Here is a 12,066-nt window from a genome sequence, read left to right on the forward strand (position 1 = left end):
GAATGATGGTGCAGAAGGCAGTAGATATATGTTCGGGGAAAGAAAAGCCATTTTCCCCTGAGTTAGTTAGTATTTTTAAATCCACATCCTTATTCTGCATTCCCTTGGCTACATAGGCCCAGAAGCCTCATTGATTCAGCAGCCTCAAGAACACTCTCCATGCAATGCAGGGTTTTGTGTGTACCTGCTCATATTGCAAAGAAAAATAAAGAAATCTGGTGTGTTATATGTGGGGGTGGTCCATAACACAGCAGTTGAGTACATTTTAAATGAAAAGTTGCCCAACAACTACAGGTAGGGTTTGCAAATTTCCCTGCCTGAAATCCTGGAGAGCTGCCACCAGTCACTGAAGACAATACCTAACCAGATGGACCGGTGGTCATAACTTGTATAAGGTGACTTTTAATGTACCTGTGTTTCACAGCAGTTCCAAACTCATCCCCCTCACTGTTTCATTTCATGATGAGTTGATTTCCAAATTCCCTTTATCTACATACATCTCCTTAGAATTTTAATAGATTCGCCATTGAATGACATGGATGGAGATTCTTCTACCTAAAAATGTTTACCTTTGACACGTCAGCAAGATTTGCAAGAATCTTTTATTAGCAATACTAACAGAAGAGGTCCAGATAAAAGATTGCTCCTTGTTTAAATATACTTTTACTGTGGCACCTTTTCCCTTCACACAAGTCTTCTTAATGCTCCTTTTACTTCTTGATTTCTGAGTGTGTAGATGAAGGGCTTTAGGATGGGTGTCACTACCCCATAGAAGGAGAAACAGTTTTATCCAGCTCTCGAGTGCCTTAACTTTGGGGCTTGAGGTATAGCAGTGCCATAGAAAATACTTACCACTGTCAGGTGGGAAGCACATGTAGAGAAAGCCTTCAACCTGCCACCTGATGGATGAATTCTTAGGGTGGCCATTATAATATGCAAGTATGTGAAAAAGATAAAGGCAAAAGGGTCAAGAAATGCGAGAACCCCAGTTCAGAACCTTACCAGATGGTTCAAAGAGGTATCTGGGCAGGTAAGCTTCAGAACTGCTTTCACTTCACCTGCCACATGGTCAATCATGTTGTTTCTACAAAAGTGAGCTGGCATTGCACAAATTGGGACTATCCCTAAAAATACATCAGTGTTCCATGTTCCAGCTGCTAACTGAATACAACACCTCTTGTTCATGGTTAGCATGTAATGCAGTGAACTGGAAATGGCTATATACTGGTCATAAGCCATGATGGCCAAGATGAAGCATTCAGTCGTACTTAACCAAACACCACTGCTCATTTGTAAGTAACACATTGCAAAGGACATGGTGGGTTTGTCTACCAGAAGATTTGCAATGGTTTGTGGGATGGAAGTTGTTGAATATCCAAGAAGGATCCAAGAATGTCAAAGAAGGACAGTTTACTGAGGAAAAAGTACATGGGGTCGTGGAGTCGAGATCAGCTGTAATATCTCTTCCTCCTTCTGCCATTCCTATCCATCTACGTCTGCTCTTGGGGGCGGGGGCATGTTGCAACCATCTAGAATAGATCTAGACAGGACTGGGGGAACCTCAAGGGTGGAGAGGAAATAGCTGGAAATTGCTTCCCTGGAATGATCATGAAATATATTGTAGTCAAGGCTGATGAACCATCATTTTTACTTTGGTTAATAGTTTCAGATTTGTTAAAAAAATGAAAAGTATGGTGTTTTTTTAAAAAAAGTTCAATAATATTGAATGAGAAATCTTAAACATGTTTATTTGCCGATTAAATAAGATGTAAAAAAAGGATACATTGCTTGGTAACAAATAATAAACAAACAAAAAACAAAACTCTCAAAGCAGTTTACAAAAATGATAAAACTATCAATAAGAACAATTAACAGTAATAATTTAGCACTTTTGAAAAGTTTAAGTAACAATAAATTATAAACAGATTAACCTAAGTATCTGGGTATTTACAATACTTTAAATATTTTTGTCATTTCTCCTGGGTGTTCTTTATTAGTAGTTGGTATTAAATGAAAGAAAAGCCCAGTAAGACTTATTACTTTGTTTCTTAGTTAGCTAATATTTTTAAACCATGTTCTTCCTCTACATTCCCGCTGGAGGATATTCCCAAGAATGTCACTGATTCAGCACCTAAGAACAGCCTCACACCATGCAAAATTCATGCTGTTAATATTCAAAGAAAGAAAATAAGCCTCCAAATAATTTTTCATTCAGGTAAAAATGAACATGGGCAAATGGGATTGCTGTCGTCTCTGAAACTGACTGCAGTCATAGACTAATTAAAATACACTGATTTTACTGGCGCCTATTGAGTACACTCTGAGTAAAACATAGTTGAAAACCACTTATTTAAAATAAAGGGGAAGGGGGCTGCAATAGATGCTAGAATATCAACCCACATCAATATTAAATAAAAAGTTGAAAGAACAAAAACAAAAAAATCTGTCCATATATCATGCTCTGGTGAGGGAATTTCAAAGATGCGGCTTCACAATTAAAAATGCCCTTGGTGGTAACTCAGAATTCTAAAACTTCAGAAAAAGATTATTATTATTATTATTATTATTTTTAAAAAGGAGGGAGTAAAAGGGGGAAAATAAAAAATAAAAGATGAAAAGACTTTTGATTCTCTGTATTCACTGAAATGTATATCAAACTATTTAATTTTTATAAACCAATATTTTTTTCAATCTTCATATCCAGTTACTACAAATTCATCTTCTCTTTTATGCAAAATGTTCATAAGAAGTTTGTAACCCTAAAAAAGAATATATTTTTTTCCTGATTAAACATGATAAGTTTGTTATCTTAGCTAAGTCCAATAATTTTATCAACCATTTCTCAATAGGAGGGACTATATCTTTCCATAACTTGGTTGTTTTTTCGTTATTGAATCCCATTTGTTTGTTTCTTTTAAATAATTCCTTTACCTTACAATAAGTCTTCTTAAGGCTCCTTTTACTTCTTGATTTCTGAGTGTGTAGATGAGTGGGTTTAACATGGGAGTCACAGTTCCATAGAAGAGAGAAATTGCTTTATCCAGTTCATTTGTGGTTTTAGTTTGAGGTCGGATATATGAGAATATAGCAGTGCCATAGAAAATGGTTACCACAGTCAAATGGGAGGCACATGTGGAAAAAGCCTTCAGTCTCCCACCTGATGAATGGATTCTCAGAACTGCCACAATAATGCGTAAATATGAGAAAAGGATAAAGGCAAAAGGAACAAGCAATGAGAGGGATCCAGAGAAGAACATAAGCAGTTGGCTCACGGAGGTATCTGAACAAATAAGCTTCATAACAGCTATGAGTTCACATGTGAAATGATTGATGACATTTCTCCCACAAAAGCGAGCCGGCATGGCATAAATGGGAATAACCCCTAAAAAAAGGCCACTTGACCATGTCCCAGCTGCTAACTGAATGCACAATCTCTTGTTCATAATCAGCATGTAATGTAGTGGGCTGGAAATGGCTATAAGCCTGTCATAAGCCATAACAGCCAACAGGAAGCATTCAGTTGTACCTAACCAGACACCACTGCTGGCTTGCAAGGAACACATTGCAAAGGACATGGTAGGTTTGTCCACCAGGAGATTTGCAATGGCTTGTGGGATGGAAGTTGTTGAATACCCAATGTCAAGGAAGGACAGATTACCAAGGAAAAAGTACATGGGGTTGTGGAGTCGAGGATCAGCAATGGTGCCCAAAATAATAAGAACATTTCCCGCAATGGTTATGGAGTAGACAGCTGTCAGGAATGCTATTAATCCCATCCTTGTCTTTGGTCGACCAGAATAACCGATGAGGACAAATTCAGTCACTGTAGTCTCATTTTCCTCTTCCATAGCCTGAATCAAGTATTATCTTGAATGACACTGAGAATGGGATTTTCTAAAGAAAGGAAATAACCAACTTGCTAGTCAATAGTATTCAGGTATTTCAGTCATTAACATACTGTAAAATGCAGATTAACATGCAGTTATTTTTAAAATCTTACAAATTGCTCCCTTTTAAAATTGTATAAAAACTAAATTGCAGCCATGCAGGCACTCTTGTAACTTTCCTACATTTTATCCTGTTTAACTGAGAAATAGTTATAAAAGAAAAAAGTTTGTATAAATGCATTGCAAACTATGGAAATCCCCTATTGATCTGCCATTTCTTCTTCTGTATCTTGCTGGTTTAATCTCATCATCAAATGGCTGGCTGATCACGCATAATCTTGGCACACATTGAGGTCTGACTTGTTAATAGTATAGCATACATCTCCCAGAGACCATCTGAAATACCGTATTTTTTGCTCTATAAAATTCACTTTTTCCCTCCTAAAAAGTAAGGGGAAATGCGTGTGCGTCTTATGGAGCGAATGCATGCTGCGCAGCTATCCCAGAAGCCAGAACAGCAAGAGGGATTGCTGCTTTCATTGCATAGCGATCCCTCTTGCTGTTCTGGCTTCTGAGATTCAGAATTTTTTTTCCTTGTTTTCCTCCTCAAAAAACTAGGTGCGTCTTGTGGTCTGGTGCATCTTATAGAGCGAAAAATACGGTACATGTTTTAGAAAAGCTGCATTAATAATTCAGAAATTATGGTCACACGGAAGTTTTCCAGCAAGACGACGAAATTTACCCAGTATCATTTGAAAAGATAAAAATGTTGCCTAAGTACAGTGAAATGATGGAACTATCCTGAATGAGTGCTATTTTTAAGTAATGAATATAAGAATTTCCTGATGGATGCTTTGGGAAGAGGCACTAAAAATGAAGGGCAACTTTTGATCCTTCTGGTGAATGCAGCAAGGATCACACAGTCCAATTAATAATTAAATCTTGTACTTTGAATTTATGCAGAAGTCTCCATATTGTCTTAATTCAGTTGGACTAATGGGAGAAAGTTAATGCTAACTTACTTAAATTCATTTAACTCAGGATTCAAGTTACACTTTTGTGATTTCCCCTGCCACTGAAGCAATACATTGTTCAGGGAATCTCCCTGCTCTCCAAAAGAGCTGCAGAAGGATGATGGAAAACTCTTCTTCTGCAAACCTCCATAACGTTATAATTATACTGCTGCTTCCAATTTCAGTCCCACTAACATCAGAGTTCTAAGGGACTTGTGAAGGTAAGTTCATATAGGATTACATCCAACACCCTGAGCCCGGCTTCAGCTGGGCAGGATATAAATAAAATTTATTATTATTATTATTAATCATAAGTAAAGACATCCTGAATTCATTCAGATATACTCTAAGCTTTTCATAAAGTGATCAAACAAATAAGATTTGTGGGACTGCATTTTGTGTGTGCTTACAATGGATGCCCAAACCAGTAAATGCGGATAAATCGATTGCTGTTTGCTCATTTGAATTTTTGTTTTTATTTTTGTTTCATCTTCCCAATAAATTTACAAGCTGAATACATCTTTCAAGTTCATTTTCTCTTTTAAAAAGAGACGGTTGCTCATTCAATATATATAGAAATATACTTTTAAAATAGACAGTGAATACCTTTAAATGCCTTTGACCCTCAAAGCATTTTGGGTGTCCTCCATCAGCATTTGTTATTAAACTGAGAGTTGACATTTTTTAACCACTGGTCTTCACCTGGTGCATCATGATCCACTCAGGGTTCACAGCCAGACCCAAGATGGCCCTCCAGAGCAGTCTTTTATGGGAGGTAAAAAATAAATAAATAAGAAGCAGGTTGAAAAATTAATATTTGAGGTAAAGGTGGATCCTTAATCTGAAAAGGTTTTATAACTTTATGGGTACACAGGATAAAGGGTTGCATTAATAGAGTATCAATTTCTGATCCTTGGAAAGTTCCAAATGTTCCAAGTAGAGAGAAGGGCATTGCAGAAGGCAGTAGATATATGTTCTTGGAAAGAAAAGCCCTTCTCTCAGTATTTTTCCTTAGTTAGTTTACATTCTTATTCTGCATTCCCTTGGGTACATAGTCCCAGGAGCCTCATTGATTCAGCAGCCTCAAGAACACTCATGCAATACAGAGTGTCATCTGTACCTGTTCATATTGCAAAGAAAAATAAAGAAATCTAGTGTGTTATATGTGGGGTGGTCCATAACACAGCAGTAGAGTACATTTGTATAAATATTTCCCAACACCTCCAGGTAGGGTTGCAAATTTCCCTGCCTGAAATCCTGGAAATCTGCTACCAGTCAAGGAAGACAATGCCGAACCACATGGATCAGTGGTCTGAGCTTGTATAAGGTGACTTTCAATGTTCCTGTGTTTCACAGCAGTTCCAAACTCATCCCCCTCACTGTTTCATTTCATGATGAGCTGATTTCCAAATTCCCTTTATCTACATACATTTCCTTAGAATTTGAATAGGTTGGCCACTGAATGACATGGATGGAGATACTTCTACCTAAAAATGTTTACCTTTGACAAGTCAACTAGATTTGCAAGAATCTTTTATTAGCAATATGATCAGAACAGGTCCAGTAAAGCATTGCTCCCTTTTTAAATATACTTTTACTGTGGCACCTTTCTGCTTCCCACAAATCTTCTCAATGCTCCTTTTACTTCCCGATTTCTGAGTGTGTAGATGACGGGCTTTATCATAGCTTGGAATCTGTTATGTTGGCTTTAGGGGTCAATTTTATTTGTCTCATTCACTATTCAATGCAATTTACATAATTTTTTAAACTTCATTTATGTATGTTACAAATTTACATAAATAACATACTTTATTTCCACAGCATTTATTGTCAATGCAAAGGGGGGGGGCACACAAATTAAACAGCAGGGAATGTCATACATTACATGTCCATTGCACAGTGTCATTAAATAACAACAGTTATTACCGATTTCTAGTCACTGGGTTGATTGATTTCTGTTCTGGACACAGGATGAATATGGGAATATCAGCCATTTCTACATCTTCAACATCCCTAGTAGGCTCCACTGTGATTTAGGACCCTTACAGTCCAGGATTCTAAACTGTGTGGAGAGCAGAGTAATCTCCCCAAAGTATTTCAGCTCCCAGTTCATGAAATGATATATAGTTGTGTCTGTAGGTCCCCAAGCCACCCCTCAAAATAATTCACAAAACACACGTAATTTAAATTTAAGGTTTTTGGGCACTATTTTGGCCACAACTTTATTAAAATACAAAATCTGTGAGTGGTTGCTTAGACATTGGTTATGGCTATCTGTCCCCCCGCTTGGGACAGAACTGACATTCCAAAGTCCATCGGAAGCCAGTGAAAGGAAAGACAATGTTGGGGATCAGTTGAGCTGAGCGACAGCCCTCACCGCTCACCCAACCAGCTCCCCAAGGCTTGCCGGCCCTGGTCCCATTTCAGGGATTGGACAAAATCATGGCAAGCCCCAGGATTCCTTTAATGGAATTCCCTTCGCGCACCATTGGAGGGGTAGGCACAGCCTATCCTGACCCCTCCACCACCAGCTTTTTATAACCAATGCCTAACCGCAACCTTACAAGTTGTGACGAATTGCTAAGTAGTAGGCAAAAACCAAGTGGCACCAGCCAATCAGCCAAATGGTAAAATTCCTACTAGGCCCCTGCCCTAAGGCAGACGACCCCATGACAGGCAAAGCAAGGTCAACCAGAACACAGGGCGGGCGGGCGATCTGATGCACTCTGCTAAAGAGAAAGCAAAAGCCAGAGTGCCCCAATATTTAAAGACTATGGTCCCACCCACCAATTTGCTACAAGCAATTTGCCCCAGCAACCTAGTCAGCCAATCATTGCACCAGGCAATAACCATTAACCTCCCTGGCAACAGAGGGCTGGCCTGGCAGCCCACACCGCAACCCGTGCTCTCATTTTAGGGAGAACACGCTTTGCGTGATTAGAATTCAATGAAGGAACAGGGCAGATGGACTTTCCCCCACTCTCCTTCTTGCAAAAATCTAATCACATAGGCATGGACCTCTGAAGAATGCTACTGAGTAACCATATTCTAATTCCAAGCTCTTTTACAAGTTTCAATTACTTCTCCATGAGTTAAAATGGAAGGATTGGGAAATAAGAAGGGGGAGAAGCATGAAAAACAAGCAGCTGACCAACTGAGATATGAGATTTAGAAGTGCAAGAGCCTCAGAAGTATGGTGCCCATAAATATTAGACTTCATTGACTGACATAGAACCAGCCATAGCAAGAAGGCATGTCCTTGAGTCCTGTACCATCTGTTTCTGATTCTTACATTCATATTGAATATATAACACAGGAAAATAAAGGAAAGAAAGAAGCATACTGGTCATAAATGTTTATAATCTCTGACTGCTTTGAGCTATGCCCTAGAAAAGCACCCTGGTTATTTGAGCAACACATTTGACAAATGAAATTACAGGTTTTCTAGAAACTGTGCTCTGAAAGGTGAAAAATATTAGCTACAAGAGAAGGAGAGTTCATGAGGAAAAAAGTACATAAGGTTGTGAAGCGAAGAGTTAGTACTCACAACCAACATTATAAGTCCACTTCTAATTAATTTACAGTGCAATTGTGTGCATGCTTATTCAATTAGTAGTAAGGCCCACTTTGCTCAGTGGGTCCTACTGCAAGTGAAATGGAACTACAATTACCATGTTTCTTTGAGGGAAGCAATGCGCTTTTAATATATGGTATGGTTGTGACCTCAATCACTGCATGACTGGAACAACTTTTGCAAGTCCCAACCTCTCCTTCCCCTGTGCACCCCAGAAACTTGCTTAGTATCATCCCCAATCCTTCAGAGTCAACTGGGAGGAGTGTGGAGAAAGCATGGGGAGAGAAGAAAGGAAAATTCAATCGCACTTGCAGAGATCATTGCACAACATAAGCTTAATTCTACATCCCCAGTAGATTTAACTAGGGGGTAGAAAATAATAGAATATAGTGGTGCCATTGAATTTTTTTTTATCACAATCAAGTAGAACATACCAGTGGATAAAGGCTTGTTCAAAAGTAGCAGCACCTATGAGAACTTAATTCTGTTCACTATATCTCTATGCTCATTTTTTAATTATTATTTCTCTTTTCTTCCCACAAGTCTTTTTAATGCTCCTTTTACTTCCTGATTCCTGAGTGTATATATGAGTGGATTTAACATGGGAGTCACAATTCCATAGAAGGCAGAAATTATCTTGTCTAATTCATGGGTACTTTTAGTTTGTGGTCGGAGATACGAGAATATAGCAGTGCCATAGAAGATTGTTACTACTGTCAAGTGGGATGCACATGTGGAGAAAGCCTTCAGTCTCCCACCTGATGAATGAATTCTCAGAATTGCCACAACAATACGCAAATATGAGAAAATGATAAAGGCAAAGGGGGCAAGCAAGGTAAGAACGCCAGTTAAGAACATCACCAGTTGGTTCATGGAAGTATCTGAGCAAACCAACTTCAAAACTGCTTTGAGTTCACACGTCAAATGGTCAATCACATTTTGTTTACAAAAGCGAGCTGGCATGGTATAAATCGGGATTACCCCCAAGAATATGCCGCTTGTCCATGTCCCAGCTGCTAACTGAATACAAAACTTCCTGCTCATTATTAGTGTGTAATGTAGAGGACTGGAAATGGCTATATACCGATCATAAGCCATGATGGCCAAAAGGAAGCATTCAGTCACACCCAAGCCAACACTAATGCTCATTTGCAAGTAACACATTGTATAGGACATGGTGGGCTTGTCTACCAGAAGGTTTGCAATGGACTGTGGGACTGAAGATGTTGAATATACAATGTCAAGGAGGGAAAGGTTACTGAGGAAAAAGTACATGGGGTTGTGCAGTCGAGGATCACCTGCAATCACCAAGATGATGAGGCCATTTCCCACCACTGTTATAGAATACACAACAGTTATGAAAACGAGTAATCCTATCCTTGTCTTTGGTCTACCAGAATAGCCGATAAGGACAAACTCAGTCACTGTCGTCTCATTTTCCTCTTCCATATCCTGAATTCAGTATTATCTGCAAAGACATAGAGAAAGGAATTAATCTAAATCAAGGCCACGGTCAAATTACAAAAATGTTATGCAAGTAAGCCTTTCAGTCAGAGGGGAGGATGACTTTTTCTTATGATGCATTATTTATTTTATTTAATCAGAAAGTTAGCGTGAAAATATTACCATATTTTTCGCTCTATAAGACGCACCAGACCACAAGACGCACCTAGTTTTTGGAGGAGGAAAACAAGAAAAAAAATATTCTGAATCTCAGAAGCCAGAACAGCAAGAGGAAATGCTGCGCAGTGAAAGCAGCAATCTTTCTTGCTCTTCTGGCTTCTGTGATAGCTGCGCAGCCTGCATTCGCTCCATAAGACCCACACACATTTCCCCTTACTTTTTAGGAGGGAAAAAGTGAGTCTTATAGAGCAAAAAATACGGTACTTCTCTTCAAGTATCATAGGAAAAATAATTCACATTGTATAATTATTTGCATGCATTCTTTTTATTCAAGTGAGTGTAGGACATTATTGATTAAATTATGAAAAACAGTAATTTGAAAGCAATAAAATGTAATCCAAAATGTATTTGTTTAGGGCTTTTTAAGTTTATATATGTGTTATATAAAAAACAAAAACAAAAATGCATTTTTGGTAAACGAAAAACGAAAAAACTTACTCAAATTTATAGACAAGATTAATAAAGATGTAAATATAGTTAAAATAAAATTATTATAAAGTATTAATTATTTACCTTTTCTTAAGAAAATAAATAAATGAATGTTGCTTAGCTATGATTTTATTATTCCATTAATTTACAAAAAGAACCATTTTCCAGTAAACTTTTTATCTTTATTTATGAAATAGCTTTGGTTGTTGGGGCACCTTGGAAATATAGCTTTTTGTTGCAGGTTTGGAATATAAATTATACTAAATCATTAAGTGATTCAAAGCACATCCCTGGGCATATCTACTTAGAAGTAAGCTCCATTCAGTTTGGCTGGAGCTACTCTAAGGTGAGTGGATATAGGATTGCAGTCTATGTTGAAACATTTGCATGGTGATGAAACAACTGAACTAAAACTCACCTTACAAACAATATATCTTTCTCCACCTATGTTAAATGAGATACATCCAAATGACATTAATAATAATGTTGGAGATGTGAATATGTTAGGACAGCTTTAATGCATATTTGATAGTTATGCCCACTTATTTTGGAAATATGTTTTACATGATTTTTTAAAAAAATGAACCAGTACATCTAGAGCTGTTAAGAATTTTATTCATGATAACTTAAGTTTGTATTGCTGTGCATTGGAAAACCTCACATTCCACTTTAGGAATAACTGAAAAACAGCAACAACACTTCAATGTCATTTGTGAAGCTGGCATAATATTCAATATAGCATTTCAGTTGAAAGACTATTTTATCAGGGCAGACGTGAATTTTATAAAGTATAAAATAGCAGCATTGAAACGTGCTTATTTTTTGTCATTTAGTTTTGAATACCTTCAAGAAAAACCTTTAAAACTCTGCTGAGAATCTCTCTCACTCTCTGGACACCTGCCACTGCAAAACAAACACACACATCCCTACTGGGTCTCTCTCACAAATATTAACTCAAGTATTTCACTTTATATACCGTAGAAACTGCAATATGTGAATTGCCTAAAAGCAAATATAGATCCAAGTGATTTTGCTTCATCTGATTGCAGTTTGAATACTCACAGTTTGTCAAAATAGAGCACAGCACCTTTCAGCTGGATAAATTTGGCAAGAGAAATAAAGAATGAAATGAAAACACAACAATACCTTTAAATGCTTTTGCCCTTTAAGGCTCTGTGGATGTCCTGTGTCTGCATTTGTTATTAAATCAAGAAGCAGCATTCTTTAAATTACATGGGAATTGCATCCAATCAGTATGTGGAACAATGAGAAAAATATAAAGTTGTTTGAATAGCAACTAGGAAAACTAATTCAACTTAATATTTTATGAGATTTCAAAATAATAATAAGAAGAAGAAAATTAAGTAAAACTAGATACCGTATAAGAGGATGAATTTTGCATCTCTTTCATGATGGCATCATAATTGAAAATGTGTGGAATTGTCCTTGTGCAGCCCCACAATAAATACTTGCATTAATA

General features: G+C 37.5%; 2 protein-coding genes across 2 annotated transcripts in view; both read right to left on the reverse strand.

The window, feature by feature from the left end:
- LOC308460781 (olfactory receptor 13H1-like) overlaps window positions 1-9,923 on the reverse strand; it is a gene marked incomplete at both ends in the record, with an annotated part of 41,703 nt that extends 31,780 nt beyond the window's left edge. The window contains one exon of the mRNA XM_080977305.1: window positions 8,996-9,923. Within this exon, the coding sequence (XP_080833431.1) occupies window positions 8,996-9,923 (928 nt within the window). The remainder of the gene's footprint in view (window positions 1-8,995) is intronic.
- On the reverse strand, window positions 2,928-3,848 carry LOC308461555 (olfactory receptor 13H1-like; the record flags this gene model as incomplete). The annotated part of the gene is made up of 1 exon (XM_080978557.1): window positions 2,928-3,848. The coding sequence occupies one exon, from the start codon at window positions 3,846-3,848 to the stop codon at window positions 2,928-2,930; it is 921 nt and encodes a 306-aa protein (XP_080834683.1).
- Window positions 9,924-12,066: the final 2,143 nt, after the last annotated feature.

The sequence above is a fragment of the Podarcis pityusensis genome, assembly GCF_964106645.2.
Source record: "Podarcis pityusensis genome assembly, chromosome: 13".
NCBI classification, from domain to species: Eukaryota; Metazoa; Chordata; class Lepidosauria; order Squamata; family Lacertidae; genus Podarcis; species Podarcis pityusensis.